Source organism: Peromyscus maniculatus, chromosome 7, assembly GCF_049852395.1.
Source record: "Peromyscus maniculatus bairdii isolate BWxNUB_F1_BW_parent chromosome 7, HU_Pman_BW_mat_3.1, whole genome shotgun sequence".
NCBI lineage: Eukaryota > Metazoa > Chordata > Mammalia > Rodentia > Cricetidae > Peromyscus > Peromyscus maniculatus.
The window spans coordinates 64,841,050-64,864,996 of NC_134858.1; the positions used below are offsets into that span (position 1 = coordinate 64,841,050).

Below are 23,947 nucleotides of genomic sequence, written 5' to 3' on the forward strand. Positions count from 1 at the left end.
ACCCTATCTGTAAGCATTTGCATATTCCTGCCTTTTCCACATTTGCAGTACTCTCCTGGTCACTGCCAGGGCTAGTTCATTTGCCAGCCTGACACAACCTATAGTCACCCAAGAAGAGAGAGTCTCAACGGGCATGCCTTAGGAGACTGTCTTGATGGCCTTCATTGATGCCTGGAAATGGGAGGCATCGTTCCCTGGGCTTGGGTCCTGAACTGTGTAAGAACAGAGAAAGCAAGCTGAGCAGAAGCATGCACGTGCTCTCTTTGCTTTTGAGTGTGGTATGACGTAACAAGCTGCTTGAAGTTCCTGCCTTGACTCCCCTTCAGTGATGACTGAAACTCGGAATTGTAAGATAAATGGCCCCTTTCTCCCTGAAGTTGCTTTTTGTCGGGGCGTTTCATCACAGCACCAGAAAAGGAACGAGGTCAGTCAGTACCTGCACAGCTTCAGTCATCTGGGCTTGCAAGCTCTGAAGTATTCTCCGCTCACTTCTCCATCTCCCACCGCCCACCCAGAGAAGTCTAAGAGATCATAGACCCCACCATCCTTCCCCGGTTACCTGCGAGGGGCTGCTGCCAGGGTCCACCAGGTTCTGGCATGCCATCTGGATCGCCTGGTTGGCCCTGGCAAACTGGATGGGGTCCACCAGGCCTTGGTGGCCTGCCTGGCTGTTTGGATCAGAGATGCCAACCAGGTACGCAGCCTGGAAGAGGAAAAGGAAAAGCACACCTCAGGCTCCACATTCCTCCACGAGCCCATGGGAGACAATGGTCCGCTGTGTACTTGCAGCTGGCAAGCTCAGGTACTCCTTAGTGCAAACTGATCAAAGGAAGCCCGTCCCTCTCGCCAGTGAGGGCATGGTGACAGACAGGCCTATGCCAGTTTGACATACCATCAGGAGTTTGCTGCAGGCATCAGGGAACAAAGCCTCCTTGTTCGTGAGAGAAAGCCTTTGAGCCGCTCTTCTGTGGGGCACGGTCATGGATGGAGAGGTAGCCCACACAGCTTCTGGCAGCCATCATATGACCATGAGGATACCTGCCCTGAATGTGAAGCTGACTCTGGCTTCTGGTCAGAAGAGGCAGAAGAAAGCTGGTGCAGACTGATACAAGGAGCTCCTGAGTCAGTCCATCCTAGGGCCTTTGCTACCCAAAGGTTTCCTAACACAGAGCTTAACATGTCCTTGTTTAGGTCACTATTTCCAATAGCAGTTAGACTCCTAGCTTAGGCAGCTGAGTGAGAGGAATGGGAGGAGTCAGAAAATGACACAAAACAAACAACCCAAACCCCAAAAAGTAACAAAATAGCATTGGGTCCCCAATAGGACACTCCTAGAAAAGGCTGTTTCTTTGGGGGTCCCTTTGGCTGCGCTAGGAAATAACTAATAGAAGATGAGTTTGTATAGTTTGAGGGGAAGTGTGAAGGTTGAGAATATTCTCTTCCAATGAGGGATGTTTATTTTGGAGTAAAATCTCCCCAAGTCCAGGTTAACCATCAACAAACCCTGGCTTTAAAAAGCTGCCTCTGACCTCTGTCTGCTGCATCTGCAGTACTCACAGAGGCTCACTGCCCTCCCCACTCCTGCAAGGAAGCACTGGCCCTATTGCCCTGCTGGGGGATGGTCTGTATGTCAAATATGTCGCTCTGATTGGTTAATAAATAAAACACTGATTGACCAGTAGCCAGGCAGGAGGAAGTATAGGCGGGACAAGGAGAGAGGAGAATTCTGGGAAGTGGAAGGCTGAGGCAGAGAGACACTGCCAGGCGCCGCCATGGCAAGGGAGATGTAAGGTACCGACCGGTAAGCCACGAGCCACATGGCAAAGTATAGACTAATAGAAATGGGTTAATTTAAGATAAAAGAACTAGATAACAAAAAGCCTGCCATGGCCATACAGTTTGTAAATAATATAAGCGTCTGTATGTTTATTTTATAAGTGGGTGTTGGACTGATGGGGCTTGGCAGACCCGGAGAGAAAACTCCAGCTACGTTGCCCCTCCCACCCAGAAGCCATCAGCTCTCCCATGGTTCCTGCACCAGTGCCTGGAGGAGCTGGAGCAGGTCTCCCTAAGGGGCTGTGCTGTGTCCTAGGGCATGAGCTGGAAAGAACAGATGGACAGGGGACAGGCTCTCACCTGGGCCGCGGCCTCGGTCAGCCCGCAGAGAGCCTTGGATGCGATCCCCACACATTCCCCGAAGGCAGGGAGGTCCCCAGTCTTGGCATTCTGTGAAATCCCTGCCATTGACTCGCCCAGAACCTGCAAAGACAGCAAGCAATCATTGAGCTTCTACTCCAACCCAGGGCTGCAGGAGGTTAACCTGCGGCTGTAACACTCAAGGCTACTTAATTGAAAATGTTTGTCACCTTTGCCCTTTTCTGTACCCAAGAGAGAGTCAAGAGAGTTGTACCGTTTTTGTTTGATGAAGATAAATAAAGGATAAAAGTATAAGCCTTGCATCCAAAGGTTACCAGTATCTCCAGGAGTGTACAATCACTATACACAGATGATCAGGTAGAATCTATATACAGCCTCTCATGGGCACATGGCCCAATCTGAGAACTACTTACTCCCAAGAGCATTAAATCACACCCGGGGAGCTAGACTTGAAGTTCTAGCCAGAAAGTAGAAGACATACTGTTCCTTGTACGATTAATCTATCAATTGAAAATTTACATAGAATTGTGTTCAAGTTATTTCCTAAACATTTTAAGCAGTTCGTCTTGTTTTGAAAAGCACTGGCACGTTCTTTCCTTGGCCTTATAACAGTTGATAAGGATTTTCACAGTCAGTGTGTAGCCTAGAGAGGTCAATGTCCTCTAAAGATGACACAGAAGGCCACATGGGCAGAGCAGAGCATTTATCCCAAGTCTGGTGTCTTGTCCTCTGTGGGCTTTGGCATGTGCCAGGAGGAGAGTTTGTGCTCCAGGGCCACAGATGATGGAGTAGAAAATGTTCATCCTTGGGTGAGAGACTACATTGTATCAAATGTGACAGTTTCCTGAGACAATAAGCCACTTTGGGGAGGAAACAAAATAAATTACTATCATTTCTATATACAAAACAATCAAGTTTACATAAAGGTATGCAGAGCAGAGCAGCTAGGGAGTGTCTATAAGTACAGTACTTCACCCTTTCTCCCACCCTCTTGAAGAAGAAGCCCTTCCTGGGTCAGGGCGGAACTCAGGTGGCAGAGTGCCTAGCATGTATGAAGCCTTGGGTTACATGACCCACCATCAAAGGAACCAGCTGTGGTGGTGCATGCCTGCAAGTCCAGCAGTTAGGAGGTGAGGGCAGGAGAATCAGAAGCTCAAGGTCATCCTTGACTATACAGCATGTTCAAGGCCAGCCTGAGCTACATGAGGCTCTGTCTCAAAAAAAAAAAAAAAAAAAAAGCTTCTGAATTTAAGTATTTAAATCATATGTACCCTCATTTAGATAGCCCTTTATCCCATGAAAGCTGCTAACAGAGGACATTCTTGTCTTAGCACAACACAAACCGACCCCTCTTGACATCATCAAGACAGATGGCTTGCCAAGATGGAAGTGATGGAAACTGGAAACCAGCATGTATGGGTACCAGGACCAAGGCCAGGTGGCAAAAGTTCAACCCCCAATTGTCTCTCTGGTACCTCCTTGTCAATTTCTGATTCTTAGGCATTCTCCTCCATTCTTGTCCCTCAAAGGACTCTTAGCATTGCTTTTTCTAATTACCACCGTCAGCCAGTTAAACAGCAAGGAGTCAGATTTTACTGAGGAAAGATGGAGGAAGGCCTAGAAGCCATGGTAGTTTTTCAATACTTCTCTTCCCAACCACTCAAAACCCCTGTTTACTCCCCTCAAAAATGTATGCTATAATTGGATAGAAGAAAATATTAACAAGGGCCTTTCATGAAAGCCAAGGTCACAGGACGACTTTCCACAGCAGTTCAGCCTCCAGTATAGACTACACATGACTGGATTCACAGTGAGACCCATCTCATAAGCAGTGGTTCTCAAAGAAGGGTTCCCAGACAACAGAGACAGGATGGGGAACCTCTCAGAAATGCATGCACCTCAAATCTTGGGGCTGGGGCCTGGCAACTGGTGTTTCCCAAGCTTTCTAGATGGTTCTGCAATACCCTAAGTGTTGAGTAACACTTCAGCAAATTACTACATGACAAGGTCTCATCATATTGGGCCACCCCGTGGTGAGGTAGGTGCACTCAAAGCCTTTCTCAATTTCTCCCCACTGAGGAGCAGTGTTGATATCTATGTTTTGGCACAGTGTGATAGTTAATACCGACTGTCAACTTGACAGGCTCTAAATGTATCAAGGAAATGAGGCTCTGAGTATGTGTGGAAGGGAGTTTCTAGACTGGGTTAGTTAAGAAGGGAAGACCCACCCTAAATGTGGGTGGCAATATCCACAGGACTGGGGTCCTCCTGGACTTCATAAAAAGGAAAAATTGAGCTGAACACTAGCAGCAATCTCTCTCTGCTTGCTGGTTGTAGATGTGGTGTGACTAGACTGCCTCATGTTCTTTTCATCATGCTGTACCTTCAAATTTAAGCCCAAACCAACCCTCCCTTCTTTGGGTTGCCTTCTGTTGGTTGTTTTATCACTGCAGTGAGGAAAGTGACGAACACAGGCAGGCTCACCTTGGAGTTTTCCATCACACTCTCAATGCAGTCGAAGTAAGAGAGGTCACTCACAGGTTCGTTGGGGTTTTCCAGCATCCCCTTGACAGTCTACAAAGGAGAACACAACTTAGAAAGTGAGCCAGAGGCACAGAAGGAAAGGCATTGTGAAGTACAACCATTACTACCCCTTGCTGGACTAGGACAAGGGCCCTGACTGCTCATTCACTCAGTCATAGGAGGAACTCAGATCAGGCTGTCAAGACCTCAGATTCCCTGCCAGCAAAAACAAGGACGGGGGTGGGAGCCCCAGGTTACTGTTGCCTGGGGTGGGACTGTCACTTCAGTATGGGAAGTACCTACAGGGGGACTACCAAAGCAAATCTGGAGTTAATGCAAAGCAATATATTCATGGTCGGCTAAGACAATTTCTCCACTGGGTAACTCTGAAGAGCTTACATTCCAAGGACACATTCATTTACTCCTTCATGGTTAATAAGGACTCTCAACATTTCAGTTCTGGGACCTTCTAATGGAAGTACATGGAAGGAGATAATTCCCAAAGATGGCCCGTTGGGATGGTTCCTTTGTTATTGATTTAAACAGAATAGAAAATGTCTACTCTTCTTAAGGTACCCATTTAGGAAATGGGTGGAGGTCTGTTTCTCTGTCTCTTCAAATCAGTGAAAATCATCACTAGCTCTCTCAGTGCAATCAATGACCTTGGATTACCACCCACGAGGAGTTCTTCCAGTGACACAGTCTGGATGGAGATGGATCCTTGAATCTGCTCACCATCAACAGACTGACCACTAGGAGTCAGCAGCCTCGCTGCTGACTCCTAGTGGTCAACAAAAGGACAACAAAAGGACAACACAACCGAGTTCCAAAGGGTGCACATGGGATAATGGGAGCTGCTGATACACATCACTTAAAGATACAGGAAAGAGGGTCATACAACGCATGCGCTTACTTCATGGAAAGTAAAGCCTCTTCTTGGAAAACTAAAATTTTTTCAGTACCAGTGATCCAGTTAGAAGCCATCATCGTGGCAAACAAGGATACCTTTAAAGCACACGGTACCTAGGCTAATACATCTTATTTAGACCAACTGCCTATGTGTCATAATATTTTTAAAGTGAAATGAGCATGACAGAGCAGTGAACAGCTCACGTGTGATGGCTGATTTTGGTTGTCAACCCAACATACCTGGAGAGAGGGAACCCCAAATGAAGAGCTGCCTCCTGAGACTATACTGTGGGCATGTCTCTGGGACATTATCTTGATTGCTAAGTGATGTAGGAAGGCCCAGCCTATCGTGAGTGGCACCATTACTAGGCAGATAGGCCTGGGCTGTACAAGAAAGGTGAGCTGGCCATGAGCCTAGGAGGAAGCCAGTATGCAGCATTCTTCTATGGTTTCTGCTTCAAGTTCCTGCCTTGAGTTCTTGCCTTGGCTTCCCTCACTGAGGAACTGTAACCTGTAAGCTAAATCAGACTCTTCCTCCCACAAGTTGCTTTTGGTTATGGTGTTCATCACAGCAACAGAAAGCATGCCGGAACACCGTGTAAGACCCATTCCCAGCAGTTTTCAAATGCTTCCGTCCTGCCCTGTCGGACCCTTTCCCTTCCACTCTGCCTATCTCTGCCATCAGGGCCTCGATCAAGCATTTAGGAGCTGCCAGAGTCAGACCCATGCTAGCCACCCAGACAACTGGACGGACGGAATGGCAGGTACAAGCAAGCTGTGTCTACTGAGATAACCACTGAGCCCATTCAATCGGCTCTGTGAAGGTGAGGGCGACTTTACATATGAGTAGGCACAACTGGCTTCTTTACCCACAGACTTTCTACGAGAAACATGCAGAGTTTCAGATATAAACACAGGCATAAATGCAGGTCAAAAGGCACCCACAAGCGCCACTAGAGGCCTCCTAAGTTATGCAGTGGCAAGTACTCCTCTTGACCTCCTCCAGTGTGTCCCCTGCATGTGGTATGTGTGTTTGCTTGTGTGAAGATGTGTGCTCATGGGTATGGTATTGTGGAGTGATCTTTTTGTACACTATGAAGATGTGTCACTCTGATTGGTTTAATAAAAAGCCGAATGGCCAATGGCTAGGCAGGATTTCCAGGCACAGAGGATGCTGGGAAGGAAAAGGGTAGAGATGCCAGGAGATGCAGAGGAAGCAGCATGGGCAGTACAGGGTAAAGGTAACCGAGCCATGTAAAAGAATGCAGATTAAAAGATATGGGTTAATTTAAGTTACAAGAGTTAGTTAGAAACAAGCCTAAGCTACCGGCTGAACTTTCATAATTAATAATAAGCCTCCTGCCATTTAATTAATTAATTAATTAATTTATTTATTCCTTCCTCCCTCCCTCCCTCCCTTTCTTTCCCTCCCTTTCTTTCTTTCTTTCTTTCTTTCTTTCTTTCTTTCTTTCTTTCTTTCTTTCTTTCTTTCTTTCTTTCTTTCTTCCTTCCTTCCCTCCCTCCCTCCCTCCCTCCCTCCCTCCCTCCCTCCCTCCCTCCCTCCCTCCCTCCCTTCCTTCCTTCCTTTCGTGAACTGGTAGCCCAAAGAAAAATCCACCAACATTATGGTGGCCATAGGTCAACTTCAGGTGCATTCCTCAGGTGCCATCAACTTTGGTTTTGAGACAAAATCTCTAGGATGTCTGATAAGCAAGCCTCATGGATCAGTCTGTTTCCACATCTCCACCACCATGCCCAACTTCTGTGTGTGGCCTAGGGCTAGAACCCAGGTGCTCCTGTTTGTGGCATGTACTTTACCAAGTAGGCTACCTCTCCAGCCCCAGCCTCCACATCTCTCCCAGTTATCTGAGAATAATCTCTTTAATACTTTGTAGGCAAAGTTTGCTCATTGGCAGTCTACACTCAATATACCACTTCCTGTTTGAATGGAAAGACCTTTTACCAAAATACACATTGGCCTAGAAGGAGAAGGAACACTGGTAAACATACTACAAGATGCCATCTTCTCTAGTGCCTCCCAGCCTCCTAGGAGAGACAGAAGGCAAGGACAGAAGAGAGACACTCACCAACAGGCGAAGAGACCCAGGGACACAGGCCCAGAGTGCTCCCACCCTTGGCAGCCTTCCAGGGCACTCACCTCAAGCTCCCGCAGGGCGTTGTCACACTCCTTCTGCCCCGGGGCCTGCTGGGTACACAACATGATGAGCTGATTGATGCTCTCTGTGACAGCCCTAGGGCAGGGACAGAAAGGAGCACAGGCTTGGTGTTACTGTTTTATTTTACTAGTCTGTGTTTACACACTTCAGCCATTTCCCTCAGCAGAGGGGAGAAGTGACTAGTTAGGCTGTGGTCCCCATGAGGCCACCCCCACAAGCTCTCGCTATACAACCCAAATGAAACACACCCAGGGACGAGGAGAAGGTAGACCCCCCACCTTGCTTCTGATTACCCATCTGATTTCTCAAGGGCTCTAACGGTCCCCTTAAGAAATTAAGACTATCCTTTGATATATTCATGAGAGACAATGAAGCTGCAAACAGCAAAGAGACCGGACTGACACCATTTTCAGGACCCTTCTGGTGGCAGTCTTCAAGGAACAAGATTATCCAGTCAGGCTCTTTCGGACAGCCTTGGTATATTTTGATCATTTTCAAATATTACAAGCAGAGAGTTAAATTTGCCAAGCACTTAAAATCTCTACTTGCCAGTAAAGAGTGTGTGGATGACTAGGCCTGAGTAGCCAAGTCCCAGTCTTTGAAACAGCTATTATTATTTTTTTATTAACACCAATAGGGTTACATCAGAGCCTATGGTATTATTTTACATGTATTTCTATTTTCAGAACTTAGAAGGCAAACCCAGTTTTTTTCCTGCTCTACTATGAGAAGCCCCTGGCTTACCTTGGCCTGGGTTATGGATAATTTAGCAACTCAAGCTATCTTCTGATTAGGTTCTCCAAGGTGGGAAACAGAAGCTGATTTGCTTTTAGTTTAGGGACAAACAGAAGTCTGTTTTAACAGAACCTGTGAAGATTGCATCTTTTCTCCACTGAATTGCTTTGGTAAGTACACTCTGTCGGCCACGTTTGTGGGGGTCTGCCTCTGGATTCTATTCTGTTCCACTGACCAATGGTCTGTTCTTTCTGCAATGTCACACTATCTTTAGTGTTGTCGCTTTATAGTGAATCGTAGAGGGCCGGAGAGATGGCTCAGTGATTGAGAGACTGCACTACTCACGAAAGAGACCCGAGCTTGGTTTCTAGTATCTTTGTCAGGCAGCTCACAACTGCCTCTAACTCTACTGGCACCCACCCTCAAATGTAAACACACACACACACACACACACACACACACACACACACACACACACACACTTTTTAAAAACCAAAATTAAGTCTTGAAATTGCATAGAAATGATAAATACCTAGGCATTAGAAATGCTACTCACAAGCCCAGTGGTGGTGTCCCATGCCTTTAATCCTAGCACCCAAGAGGCAAGTGAATCTCTGAGTTCGAGGCCAGCCTGGTCTACAGAGCAAGTTCCAGGAAGGTCAGGGTCACACAAAGAAACCCCGTCTCCAACATCCCCCCAAGAGAAATGCTAATCATTGATATCATCATTGCACATTGTACACATGTACTGAATTGTTATATGTATTAATATTAATTAATTATAATTAACATTATATATTATATAACATATAACATATAATAATTAATATATAATATATATAATACTATGTGTCAGTAAAAGCAATAAATCTCTTATGTTTCATAAATGAAGACTCCAAAAGATGTGATAACTCCTTAGGAGGGAGTTATAAATAAGGCAAAGATAAAAAGACTTAAATCCATGCCTGCCTGTGTGGCTCTAAAGTCGACCCAAGCCCTCTTCTACAGGACTGGGACAGGTCCAAACTTCTGGCCAGCTCAGAATTCTGCTCATACTTCCTACCTGCCACAGCTGACGAGCAACGAGAACAACCAAGGCCAAAATAAGACCCATGTGGTTAGTAACACAGCCTAATAGAAGAGATCCCCATTTTATTAATTTAACAGACTTTTCAGCTCACCACAGAATATCAAATTATATGGAAAATGATGTTGCCAACATACAAAGGCAATTAGCTGAATTATGCAATCAAATGTTGCTTTCCATTTTAAGCTTAGCTAGGGAGGATGAGAAGAAGAAAAACATTCTCAAACTTAAGAGAGAACCCTAAAATAGTAGTTGTAGGATGGATGCTTGTGGCTTGTGGAAAAGTGCTTTATTAGGGTGTCATCAGAAAATGCCACGTTTCCTTCCACAGGGAAAGGAAGAGAAAGACTAGGGAGGCAGAGCAGTCCCTAGCTCCAGGGAGGGACCTGGGAGGGTAGAGCCACAATGCATACATCTGAAATGTTCCTCAGAGAGCTCAATGCCATCTCCTGCTTGGCAGCTCTCAAGACCCAATTCTGAGGGGATAGGCAAGCATACGTCACTGTAGTAAGGTTTAGAGAATGTCCTGATTGTGAAAACATGATCATTAGACCTTATTTCTACACAGCACAGAAGTTTTCCAGCAAATCCATTCCTCCTTAAATCTCTCTCTCTCTCTCTCTCTCTCTCTCTCTCTCTCTCTCTCTCTCTCTCTCTCTCTCTCTCTCTCTCTCTCTGTGTGCGCGTGCGCGCGCGCGTGCTCTTACTAAAGCCGGTACTAGTTTGCCGGAGAGAACCCAGGATCTGTCTCTGCCTCTCTTTGACCCATGACCCTTACCACCAGCACTAGGCGTACATACAGAAGCCAGTGACCACACTCAGGTTTTTATGGGTGCTCTGGGGATCTGAACTCAGGTCCTTACACTTGTGCATCAGGCATCTTCTCATCCCCTATCTGGTTTACAGATTAAAATTTATTGTTATTATTTTTATTTAAAAATATTTTTATTAATTATTCTTGGAATTTCATGCAATGTATTTTGACCATATTCACCCCCCACCCAACTCTTCCTCTTAACTTCTCCCTGATCTATCCTCACCTCAATGGCTCTTTAAAAAAAAAAACAAAAAACCATCCACTTTAATTATGCTGCCTGTATGCTTACGGATGTAGGGCTATTCACTGAGTTGATCCCCCTACTAGGAGCCACACCCTTAAGGAAACCTGGCTCTCCCTCCCCCAGGAGCCACCAACGACCCACAGCCCCTCAGACAAGGGCAGGGGCTCATGAACCCATTGCCACCCCATGTTAGAATGCTGACTGGTTGGCTCTTGTGTGCAGGCAGGTACAGCGGCTGGGAGCTCCCAAGTGCTACTGTGGGGGGATTTTTCCACTCAGAAAGTGTTGACAACTGGTGAGTCCAGAGGAAACAGAGCTGGGAGAAAGAGGCTCCTTTTCCTAGCCTTTTATTGTTATAGCTGTGAAAAAAAAACCTGTAAATTGAAAGATGAGAATAAGGAAAAAAACAAAAACAAAACAAAACACCAAACAAAACTAGGCAGACTAGTGGTTTGTGGCTGGACAAACTACGAAAATGCTGGCATGCACATCTAAATGAGTCACTTAGGTAATTGATCCATGACCAAACAGTTACAGTATGAGTAATCTCTATCAGACATCTTAGAGTCTGGTTGACAACGCTATATAAACCCAGTGACTCCGAGGCAAATGAACACTTGACAATAGGAAATAACATTTATGTGTTTCACACGATAGCAGTGATTTTCACCAGGAAAGAATCAGCAGGGACCCTGCCTGTGCCACAATGAAAGACTGGCTAAATAAGTACACAAGTTATAACAGGGTTTGGGGGTGGTGACTGAAAGTCATAATGCATAACATATTGCTAATGTACTAGAATATACACGATATATGCCTAAATACAATACAATCGAAACAACGGTCTAAACAGTGAATCTATTCCCTGTACAAATGATAGAATGAAACACATAAAAGGGTTAACAGTGAGCTTACACTGTTGTTTTAAACGTAAATTGTAACAAATCTCAAAAAATTATACATACATTGACCAATTTATATTATAATAAAAAGTCACCAAAACAAGCAGGATTTGGGCTCTGTAAATTCAAAGCTACATCAATTTATTTCTTTAATATAAAAAGGTTAGGGCTGGGGAGAGGGCTCAGTTGGTGAATCAGTTGCTGTGTAGGTCTGAGGAACTGACTTCAGATGCCCAGCACCCACGTAGAAAGCAGGCTGCGGTGGCGCACACCTGTATCCCAACACTGAGCAGGCAGAGACAAGGAGGATGCCTGGGACTGGTTGACCAGCCAGTCTATCTGAGACTGAGAGCTCCATGATCAACCAGAGACCCTGGTTCATAGAGTAAGATGGAGAGTGACTGAATAAGATAGCCACCATTTACCACTGGTCTCCACATGCACATAGACAAGTATATGCACACACAAACACACACACAACAAAAATAGGTTAAACAGTCACATTTCCCAGTCTACAGATTGTGTTTTCTTGCGCCCTGTCTGTCTGTCTGTGTGTGTATCTATCTATCTATCTATCTATCTATCTATCTATCTATCTATCTATCTATCTATCTATCTATCCTTTTTTTTCAGTCAGGGTTTCTCTATTTAAGAGCCCTGGCTATCTGGAAACTTACTCTGGAGACTAGACTGGCCTGGATCTCTTCCTTCTTCCTCTTGAAAGGCGTGCACCAGCACACCCAGCCTATGCTTTGTCTTTTATCTAGGTATATTTAAAGAATGGAGATCTGCAACCTCGGAGACTAACAGGGGGTTCTAAAGTAAAATTACTTAGTTCCAGAGACACTGAACTGACTCAAGTTTGGCAGATCGGGCTGGAATTTTTTCTTTTCTACTTCATTGAGACAGAGTCTTATTATGTAGTGCTGGAATCATCACAAGGTAAAAAAGTCACCTGTTACGGAACTTGGAGGGGAAACAAAACACGACTAGTCTCTTCTGCAAGGAGTCAGGGAGAGAGACAGTCAGCTTCTCTGTAAGCGGCCTCTGGGCCATATTCTGCCCAAGGCTTGGAGACTTAAAAACAAATGGAGTTTAAACCTCCCTAGGCCAGCAAGGTGCTGGCAATCTGGCTGGAGAAGCAAGAGGACAAAGGTAAGACACCGAGACAGACATGACCGGGGGCAGGACAGGAAAAACGGCCGACAAGCAGATCAAAGCATGGAAAAAAATCAGCCCCGGTCCTGGGCTGGGACTCCGCACAAGCGAAGGTGTGAATGTGGGCTAAGGACGCCGCCAAAAGAGTCTATGCTGCGTTAGATCCTGGACTGGAGGAAGGCCGAGACCAACAAAAATGGGAAAGCTGCCATTTATATTTTTCTTTGTTATTGGGTACAGGCCATCCTCCCTTCGCGCAGCTTGCTTGTTCATCCTCTGTCACAGTCTCTGGAGATGGGGGGAAAAAACCCGTCTATCAGGACCCAAGGGGACACAAGGAGCTTCTGTTTCCCAGGGAAGACCTTCAGAAGACGGGACAACAGCCAGCCAGCTGTTCCTGTGGCCAGGATGATCCATGTTGACACCGACCCGTGCGGACAGTGCTCAGAGGGAATGAGTTGAGACCTTCCTGCAGCTGTAGACTGGGTTTCCATTCTGGGCCCAAGTTCAAGGAGTGTCAGACCAAGACCCCAGCTCCTGGGTGGGGAGAGGTCAGATCAATTGGTCGACAGAGGAATGAATTGGCCTGACTTGGCAGAGATGAGCCAGAGCCTGGCCAGCCACACAGGAAGATGACCAAGACGGGCACAAGACAGAATCCAACTCCTTCCCCACAGGTGCCATAAACCAAAGGCCCATCATCCAGCCCCCCGAGGTGCTGAGGCAGAGTTCAGAGGTGAGGAAAGATAACCTCAGTATTTTCTTCAAAAGCAACTTCGGTGCCCAGAGCACGAAGGATCACGGAGCCCCAAAGAACAAGGGGTATATATAGCAAGGTTGACAGCCACAAGACAGGCAAGCTAGAAGAGGGACAAACAGGACTGGGCTGTTGCCAGAATGGACAGGACTGTGGACCTGAAGAAAGAGGACTCTGTTGCTCAGTCTCCTATGTACTCATATGAGCCTATGTGTGTGTGCACCTAACATCCAGTACCCAGCACCCAGTACCCAGTACCCAGCACCCAGCTCTGGCCTTGGCCCCTTCAGACCCTTTATATACATCTCTATGAAGAACCTACGAAACAAGCATGAACAGATGATCCCCTAATCAGAAGAAGCTTGTGTCTCCACGGGAGCTTGCCCTAGATATGGCTGGAGTACCTGCTGAAGAACCAGGAGCAGAAGGAGCCAAAATACACCAAGAAATCACAAAGGAGGTACCAGGATCATGGCATCACGTCTATTCCACACCACTACTTCCATGTGAGATGTTTTGAGTACCTTCTTGGCTTTAAAACCCTCAGTCTCCCCAGGTGGTGGTGGCCCAGGCCTTTCGCCCCAGCACTCATGAGACAGAGACAGGTGGAGCTTTGTAAATTGGAGGCCAGCCTGGTCTACAGAGTTCCAGGACAGCCAGGACTGTTACACAGAGACACCCTGTCTCAAAAAACAAAACAAAATAAAACAAAACAAAAACAACAACAAAATAAACAAAACCAAAGAAAAACCTTCAAGTTCCGTGTTTACTGTCAGCCTGGAAGCTGGGTCACAGGCTGAGATTTTCCATCTGGGCTCCTGTTCTCAAGTGCCACCACCAGGGGGCCTGTGGATACCTGGAGCCATAATTCTTTTCTGGTCTGTGTGGCCTTCTCTAGTTAGCTTTTAAAAAGCCAATTTATATTCTCCCCTTCTTCCCATAGTTCAAGAGAGGGAACAGCTCATTAAAGCTGGAAACTACAATTTGGAAATGATGCAAAAAATGAAGATAATAAAAAACATTGGAGTTCAGACACCTGGAAACATCAGCTGTCTTTCCCAAAGGCTCTTGGCAGGAAAAAAATGTAAGGAAAAAAAAAAAAAGAAGCCTTTCAAGGAGGGGGGACCGAATAGAACAGATGCCCACCCTGTGCGCGCCCCCACTGTCCAGGGAGGGTATGTGTTTTGCTAGAGCAATCACAAGCGAAATACAGACTGGGGCAGGCTGGTGAGAGGAAAACTTTGCAGTCCCCTGTGGCGCTGGCTACTGTCTGCCACTAAATGTTCCTGCTGCTCCCATCGTTCGTACTGACTGTCAGCTTGACAGGCTCTAGAATCGCCCAGGAGACAAATCACTACACGTGCCTGTGAGGGAGATTCTGGATTGTGTTAACAGAGGCGAGAAGGCCCACCCCAACTGTGGGTGGCACCATTCCATGGGCGGGGGGGCCTGAGCACCAGCATTCACTGCTCTCCTTCCTGAGGGCAGAGGCAATGTGAGCAGCCGCCTCAAAGCCTTGCCGCCAAGACTTCCCTGCCCGGACGGACTGGACCCTCAAGCTCTGAGCAAAAATAAGACCTTATTTCCTTAGGTTGTTCTTGTCAGACATGTTGTCATAGCAGAAAGACAAAGGATAAGGCAGAAGTTAAGTGAGTAAACCCGAAGGCTTGCCAGAGAATTGTCTATCCCTCCACGAAATAAGGCAAACACAAATTTCAAACAGTCACTCAAGTCAACGCGGGAGGAGAGACAGGATGCCACTATTAGCACCATAAACGCTAAAAACTGTTGAGGGCAGCTGGCGCTTACACCCCACTTTACAGGTAGCAAAGCTTGGGCAGGTTGACCCACCTGAATACCTGACCGGGCAGGTAGACCATTAGAGCACCTTGGATTAGAATTTAGGTTTTTGAACTCAGACAGCTTAAAGACAGGAACAACAACAAAATAAAACAACAACAACAACAAAAAACCCCAACAAAACCCAAGTTAAAAATCAAATGCCAGTCCAGTGTATGCCTTTGTTCCTAACAGTGGGGAGGCAGAGGCAAGCAGATTTCTGGGAGTTGTAGGCCAGGGTAGTCTACATAGGGAGTTCCTCGACATTCAGGGCTACACAGAGAGACCCCGTCTCAAAATAAGTAGGTAAATAAGCTCACAAACCTAAATGAATAAAGTGCAAGCAGAATTGAAACTTATCACAAATGTGCACATTTTGAAAAGGTTTCCCCTTCTCCTCTGTCCCCAGTCACCTCTCAGTCCCCACCCCCAGTGTTGTTATACATAATGTGAAACGATGCTGAGGATCTAGGTAACACCAATGATTCACAACACAGCCTTTGCTTGCAGTGTGGGACAATGAACCTGAGACCGCTTGTGTGAGACGGTCCTGGGCCATCCCAGCAGCCCAGGACCACACACGCTGGCAGTCAATCCTACTCACTGAGCTCAAAGTGTCACAGTGGTGGCTGGGCAGCAGAAACCGTACTACATCCCTAAAGTGAGTACAATGAGTGAGTGGAGGGAAGGGTACTGAAATCACCCCAAACTTGGCTTCACATTTTAATTCAGTTCAGTAACAGTGTACATCCATTGTCACCCACTGACCCTAAACCAGAGCCCTCCTGTAAGTGATGGGTAGAACACATAAAATCTACTCCAACATGGATGCCAGTGTGTAGTACATGCCCAGCGTCGACAGAATGGCTTGAGCACTGTATCTAAGTACGTCCCGATGTCTATCGCAGTGAGCACATTATTTCTTACAAAATCTGAACAACATAATGCTGCTTTAAACAACCTACTTAGGGGCCAGGGAGATGGCTGAGGAGTTCAAATGATTGCGCAGCAATCATGAGGACCAGTGTTCACATTCCTGGAACTTACATAAAGTGCTGACTGAACGTGGTGGCCCACATGTAATTCCAACCTTGGCAGATGGAGACAGGGTTGGCTAGTGAGACCACGAGCCCTATCAGCAAACTCTGGGTTTGACTAAGACACCCTGCTCAATAAATAAGGTGGAAGATCGACAGAGTATGTTCAAGGATGATTCCCAACATCCACTTCAGGATTTTACATATGTGATCACACACCTGAATTCACAGACATGCACACACACCATACTATACATGAACATGAAAATGAAAGAAAAAAAAAACCTACTTAAACTATCATGTTTACAAGTCAGTGCAGCCTAAGTAAGAATCAAAGAGGCCATCTGGGAAGATGGAAGACATTCTTAGTGGGCCCAAAATACAGGAATGAGTTAATTTTACAAAACGCCAGAATTTCCATCAATTTACTCTACCTCGGACAAGGATAGCAGCAATTCTTTGCTCAGCCAAAGTGGCAGGACGCTGAGCACACCTTTCAAATGTGACAGAACCCTTTACACATCCATAAAGCACATCTCACCCCACTCTTACCTTGCAGCTGCAGCCAGAAGATTTTTTGCGTTGGGAGCTCCAGGATCTACAGAGAGAGACTTGGCAGCCAAGAGCAGCTTGCTGGACGCCATAGAGATATTCTTAAGGTTCCCTATCACTTGCATCTGATCTTCTTTTGTCTGGAGAGTCAAAAGGAAACAGAGTCAGTTGGGACCGACTACAGCTTCCCAGGAAGCTCTCAGTGAGCTAGGAACAACTCCCGAGGTGGAGGCACAGGCGACACCAGAGCAGTCGGTCTGCAGATGTGCAACCAGAGTCTGCTCGTCCCGGAGCAGATGCTCGGAGCAAGACGCACGTGGCAGAGAAGGAAATCCATGTCCAAGTGGGCCAGCCAGGAGTTCTGCTTTCTCGTTATCTGGGAGTATTGAGGGACTGGGAGGGGAGAATGAGAGCCGCACCAGGGCACAGACTGGGCAATGATTTGAGCATCTTGCTCAACAATGCTGGAGTTGTCAAGCATCTTGTACATCCCAGCCTGGCACAAACGCCCAGCACTATATAGATGTGCAGAGCCGACAGCATCCCAGAAGGATCTGACTGGTGAAGAACACGCTTCTCACTCAGCTCGCTAACTGACAAATTACCTTCTGTAGAAAATGTAGCAGGAAATACCCTGGGTATCTTTTTAGGGAGCTCACAAAAACTCAAAAAAAAAAAAAAAAAAAAAAAAAAAAAGCAAGCAAACAAAACAAATTAACAAAAAAACCAGCCCTGCTATCTGATGCCAGACGAGTCATGTTCCCTAGCTATAAATAAGTGGCTCATCTCTCTGTCCGAATGAGGTCATTTTTAACCACCTGAAAGTACCAGATGTAATCCATTCAAACAAATCTACCAAACTACAAATACACACATATGTGTGTTCATGTTTGTGCATTTTCCCACTTCATCTCTGATACAAATTCTCTCCCTTCCTACCCTCTACCTGCCCGCCCCCTCCCACCCAATGCAAGTAAAATGATATAGGCTCTGTTGCTGGTGGAGTGTGGGAAAAGTCAGAATCATCCCCAGCACTGCTGTGCATGCCAAGCCTGTGAGGTCACAGACTTTCCGAGGCAGTCAAAGAAGATGCTGTAGCTTGTTTACAGGATCCTGCTTCCCACTCACCTAGCTGCCCTCAGCTGGGGGGTCCACCAGAGCGAGGAGGCTCAGGTGAGCAACAGAAGCCACCTTCCCACCTACCTGTGCCTGGCCAGCCATCTCAATGCCAGCATCCAGGAACTCATCGAAGTCATCACTGAACTTTCCAGAAGCAGCCGCCAGCTCTCCACTCTGGCCCCTCGTGGCGTGGACGACCTCCCCAGCAGACTGGTTCAGATCAGCAGCAGCCTGGTTCAGCTCACTCTGGGCTTCCTGGAAAGGCTTTGTGCTGGGAGGTAGCTGTCAGGACAGAAGACACATGTCATGGGAAGTTTTACTTTGCGTCAGAGGGGCAAAGGTATTGTGGATGGAACAGGGACTGCCCAGGGATGTGCTTCTGAGTCATCCAGCTAGAAGATGGCAGGTCCAAAAGAAACAAGCAGCTATCTGTGGTGACTATCAGCATACCGAAGAGCACGCTGGCCTCCAGGCTCAGCATAACAAGTCCTGTGGCTCTTCTCACCCTACCCTTTACCCTCAACTCCAGCTCACAGGCTCCCCTCACCCTGCTTCTCATGCCCACATAACCCCGCCATTTCAGCCATGTACTCTCTTGGTTCTCTCTCTCTTCCTCTCTCGCCCCCCCCCCCTAGTCTCCTTTGACTTACTTATTCTCTTCAACTTCTCTCCTCATCCCCCTCATCTCATGGCCTGGTCAAGTCTGCTGGCCATGTTCAGCTTACTACTTTCTCTCCAGAGCCTTCAACACATATCCATCCATCCACCCACCCACCCTCCCACCCATCCAACCACTTTTATGGAACGTCTACTTTGCAGACACTAAAGAGCTAAATATGGTGAAAGCAGCTATTCTCCAGTCACGGACACCCACTGAAATGGCAGGGCCAGGATTCATGCCCAAGCAACTCAACTCCGGGCTCCGGTCTCCACCCTCCTTTGTGTCTCTCCTGATGGAAACTCTCAGTTTAAGCTTTTTAGAACTAAGAGGTTGATGATAGCCAACTTCAAATCACATTCTTCTTAACAAATAACTGCCAATTTTGTTTTTATTAGTGGCCCTTGCAAATAACTTAAAAGCGGGAGGCACACACCAGTACAGTATCATTTGTGGAATTACAGTCATCAAGGTCGCAGACTCCACTAAGCACCCGCATGCGCTGCTGGACATCTGTGACCAGAAGAAACAGACAAATGCTCTCCATGCTTCCTTCAGCATGGGCTAGGAGAGGGCCCCAAGGAAAAAACCTTTAGGAAGTCTTCTTTCTTACTTAGTCCTGAGTAGGTCCCCCTCTGTCCTTGGACTGTCTGTCACCATCTGTCATGCCCTGATAAAGATCTAGATGATCATAGCCTCTTTTCTGTCCCACTACAATGACTCAAGAGCAGTCAATGTGAAAAGCTCCACCCTGGGGGTTGGGGAGATGGTTCCATTGGTAAAGGGGTTGCCTTACCAGCGTGAAGACTGGAGCTCGATTCACTCACATAAATGTCGGGGAGTGGTGGTGTACACATGTAACCCCCGTGGTGGTGGGATGGGAAGCTCACGGACCAGCTAGCCTGGCCACTGAGAGATCCTGCTTCAAACAAAGAGTGGAAGGCACCCAAGGCACGACACCTGAAGCTGTCCTCTGGTCTCCAGAGGCATGTGCACACAGATGTATGCATGCAGCTGCAAATACATGTGCACTCACACTAGTAAACTCTTCCCTGACAATTCCTCCCTTGGGATGTTTGTTGACCAGAAAGGAAATAGAAAACGGCAGAAAATTAGGCCTCTTAAGAGAAAGATGCTCAGAGATCCAGGGAGGGGGAAAGCCATGCTCCCTCCTTGGGTGGACAGCTACCAGGTACCCCTTCCCAGACAAGGACCTCACCGAATCTACAAGGAGCTTCTTGCTGGACTCCCCGATGCTCTTCAAGGCCACATCCACATCCTTCTGGCCAGGGAGGCAATTCACGCAGTTATTCAAAGAGTGAGACACAGCCTTGGCCACCTGGACACACAGAGGGAGGGAGGGAAACACCTTAAGAAAGCCGCTTCCGGCACAAATGCCTTTGCACATTTGTTGAGAAAGAGCAGAGAAAATATGCAGAGCTGACATCAACATGGAAATTATTCATCGGCAGCTACCCAACACTGTTAACTAAATGAAATCACCTTGGCTAGGTCTCTGGTCTCTGCTACTCTGGTGTTGGGAGTAACAGCCTTTAATGCTGCATATGCCATCTGCTCCCCAGAGCCAGGATGAACCACAGCTCTGGAATCCAAACACAGAATTCCCCAATATGAGGCCAGGCCCTAAAGCATAGGTACCTTCTCTTAAATGAAACAGAAATGCCTCCCTTATCTGGAGTCCTGCTGAGGTCCCCAAATCTGAAGCTATACTTAGGTTCTTTGGAGCATATCTAAACCTGTGATTGATTCTTCTCAGTGAACCTCTGGTGTTCACACACCTCAAAACACCCCACTTTCACAATAGGCAAAGAGGGTACTCCCACACATTCAGCCCAACCTGGTGAAGATGTCGGCATGCTGCCTTTCAGAAATACTGAGATGGGTCCCTGCTTACACACTCTGGTTGTCTCAGTTAAAAGGGAAGCCGGGGAGTGGGCAGCAACATTCTATTTAATTCTAAAACATCTATCTTCCCAGTCTCATGTCAAGAACATGGGAACAGGTTGTCCCTAGCCAGCTGGTTTCAATGGGGAGTTGAAGAATCATCAGAAGAGATTAAGGGAGCCTGTTGAGAACCTTTGGGTAGCAGGACCATACTTCACCAGGAAGAGGAGTTCAGAAAAGTAGACATAAGCCCCAGGCAAGCATGCTATGTCTAGAGTACCAAGCCAGACGGAGTTCAAAGGCCCCATGTCATTGTTGACCATGAATTAAGTAGATTAATGTGGGAAATACTAGGTAAGACATAATAGTGAGTATCACGTATGGTCAGTTTTGTTACCACACACGTTGGAAGGATCTGAAAATACTTGAGTCCCAAGCATTTCTGTCAGGAAAATGTGTCCAGAAAGCACAACCCCAATGACCATGGTTCCCAGTGCCCAGGCTCACCTGGGCTAGCCTCTGCTGACTTTCTGTATCTCCAGGTGCAATTAAGGCCTGCTTGGCTTCTTGGATGAGCATGGCCGATCCCTCCATCACATCTCGAGCAGAATCTAACATGGCATGAGCAGCCTCGGGGTCATTTGTGGATGCAGCCACTCCCCGGGCAGCCTGGGCCAATGTTTTCAGAGCTTGGGCTGTTTCTCTAGCTGCCACTCCTGCGGAGGAAAGCCTGTTAGAGTTTCTACTAAATTCCGTCAGAAGTTACATTTCTCCTCTACGGTAGCCCTGGGGTCCAGATTAATTTTTGACAAATGTGAATTGCTGTGATAAAACTCCCAAGAAAAGTCTTATGTGTGCACTCAGGTGAACATGTGGAACCACATATCTTGAAAAAAAAAAAATCCAGGATTTGAATGACTGAGTCACAGAGGGCTAATGTAGCTTTAGAAAATGTACACAGCAGGTTTCCAGAATGTTTTTGCCATTGCCCTAGTATCTTAACTAGTAGGTACTGTCGGAGTTTGAATTTCAGTGGGTCTGTAGCTGCAACTCAACTGTATTTTAACCTTCACACCTGGAAGGAATAATCATCCAAGTTTTATTTTTGTTGCTATGACAAATAACCTGGCAAGAAGCAACGTAGGGGAGAAAGGGGTTTGCTTGGCTTATAATTCCAGGTTGTAGTCCACTCCTGCAGGAAGGGAAAACAGAAACTCAGACCACCACATCCCCAGGCGAAAGCAGAGAAAGAGAATCAAGGCATGGTTGCTCCTCGCCTGTGTTTTCATTTCCTTTACACGGTTCAGAACCCCTGCCTAGGGAATGATGCTGCCAACAATTTGCTCACTGATGTTAGAGGGCGCAGCAATCAAGACCTCACACATAGACATGCCCACAAGCCACCTGAGCTAGGCGACTGCTCACTAAGCTTCTCTTTCCATGGGGCTAGAGAGATGATTCAGCAGTTAAGAATACTTGTTGCTCTTGCAGAGGTCCTAAGTGTGGTTCCCAGAACCCACCCAGCTCACAACTGTCAATAGTCCAGTTTCAAGGGACCTGAGATCCCTCTTCTGACCTCTGAGGGCACCAGCCATGCACATGGTACACATACATACATTCATGCAGGCAAAACTCATACACATAAAAAAATAAATCTTCATTTCCTTTAAAGATTCCCTTTCCAGATAATTTTAGGCTGTGTCAAGCTGACAGTTAAAACTAACTAGTATGGGGATGATGTTGAGGACACTTAAACAAATACATTGAATGGCTACTGGATATCCTCTTGGTAAGTGTCTATCTTTAAATCCATTTTGATGTAGATAACAGGCCTAGGGAGTGATGAATATAAACCAGTCCTCTAAAGAGTCAGCATCACCTCATGCAGAATAAACACATGTCTAACTGTGAGGCCACTGGTCCTGAGACCATCAAAGAGAGGACGGAGCATGGAGGAACCTTTCTCCTACAAACAAAAGAATCTGATCTACCCCGGAGCTTATCTCAAGAAATCGTTTCCCATAAGGCCTAGCAGTGATAATGTCCCGACTACAGGACACTTCCTAGGCATCACCGGAGCTAGATCTGAGGTTCCTAGCTTCCTGCCACACACTCTTTAGTGTGTTCTTTGGAACAGTGAGGTGTGAGGGCCTCTTGCTGGAACACAGGGGCTGTGCATGGAAACTACTTCTTTCAGTCTGGGGTATAGCTTTCTACAGAGTTGTTCCTCAAGTCATCACAGACACAGTCAGCGATCTTCCCTATGGCATCCGTGAGGCTCCATAAGAAGAAAAGCCCCAGACCCCCAAAACCCAGCCACATCTGCAGCTGCAGACCCACTAATCTATGAATGGTCTGTGTGTCACACAGCTGGGATGGGAGTGCTGCGACCCAACCATGGCAGGTCACGGTACTGCCAATCTACTGTTGGTCAGGCAGCCCGTGGAAAGGAATGGATGTGTGTGTGTGTGTGTGTGTGTCTGTGATGGGTGTGTTTGTAATATGTGTGTGTGTTTGTGTGATGTGTCATAGGTATGTTTGTGTGTGTGCAGGCACTAGAGAAGTCCAGAATAGAAAACACAAAGGTAAATAAAGCTAAGGCCAAGGGGAGAAACATTTTATGTTTCAGCTTTTGGCTCAGTGTTGAAGGATGTCATCGCTCAGAAGAACTCCAGATGTGGTCAGGCCCTCATCTCACTGTCTTCCCTGCCAAGTGTCTGTGTGTCTAGACTGCTGTCTCTCTCACAGGCCATAGCTTCCCACAAGATTCAGGAATGGCTGAGAATTGACTGTTGAAGATTCTAGGCTGTGATTCTTTTTAAGACACCTCCTATTGCTGGTGCCCTTTTATTATTTGGATTCTTAAATCCACTTCTATTCAAATTCTGTGAGAACTTTAAAAAATGAAACATTTATAATACAATTAGAAAAGATGTGTTATGTAAAGCTACTGAATGGAAAATGTTTTATAGATTAGCATGATATAAAATTTTTAAGATTACATTTTATTGACTTATTTTTTGTGAGTGAACATGGCTGTGTAGGTGTAGGTATAGTTTTTTTTTTTTTTTTTTTTTTTGTGTGTGTGTGTGTGTGTGTTTGTGTAGGCAGGTATGTCATCATGGCATGCATGTGGAGGTCAGAAGTCAACTTGTGGGAGTCAGTTTCTTCTTCCTCCGTGAGGGTTCCAGGAATTGAACTCGGATCATCAGGCTTGGCAGCAAGCACTTCTAACTGCTGAGCCACCCTACCGGCCCTTCAGGTGATTTCTGGAAGGCAGAAACTGGAAAGTCAGGCTCTAAAACCCTATCCTGTCCTTGCCATGGATCCTCTATTGAGGACTCACTGTGAAACCTCAAGGCAAAACAAAG

The 23,947-nt window shown here is 46.5% G+C and overlaps 1 protein-coding gene across 6 annotated transcripts in view; it reads right to left on the bottom strand.

Moving 5' to 3' along the window:
- Positions 1–23,947, bottom strand: part of Tln2 (talin 2) — a 419,063-nt gene that overhangs the window by 82,959 nt on the left and 312,157 nt on the right. For all 6 annotated transcript variants that reach the window (XM_076576578.1, XM_042281192.2, XM_006979299.4 and 3 more), the window contains 8 exons: positions 21,084–21,292; positions 19,891–20,010; positions 18,098–18,295; positions 16,895–17,034; positions 7,748–7,841; positions 4,642–4,731; positions 2,137–2,259; positions 560–703 (listed from right to left, as the gene is read on the bottom strand). In XM_076576578.1, coding sequence (XP_076432693.1) covers positions 560–703; positions 2,137–2,259; positions 4,642–4,731; positions 7,748–7,841; positions 16,895–17,034; positions 18,098–18,295; positions 19,891–20,010; positions 21,084–21,292 — 1,118 coding nt within the window. The remainder of the gene's footprint in view (positions 1–559; positions 704–2,136; positions 2,260–4,641; positions 4,732–7,747; positions 7,842–16,894; positions 17,035–18,097; positions 18,296–19,890; positions 20,011–21,083; positions 21,293–23,947) is intronic.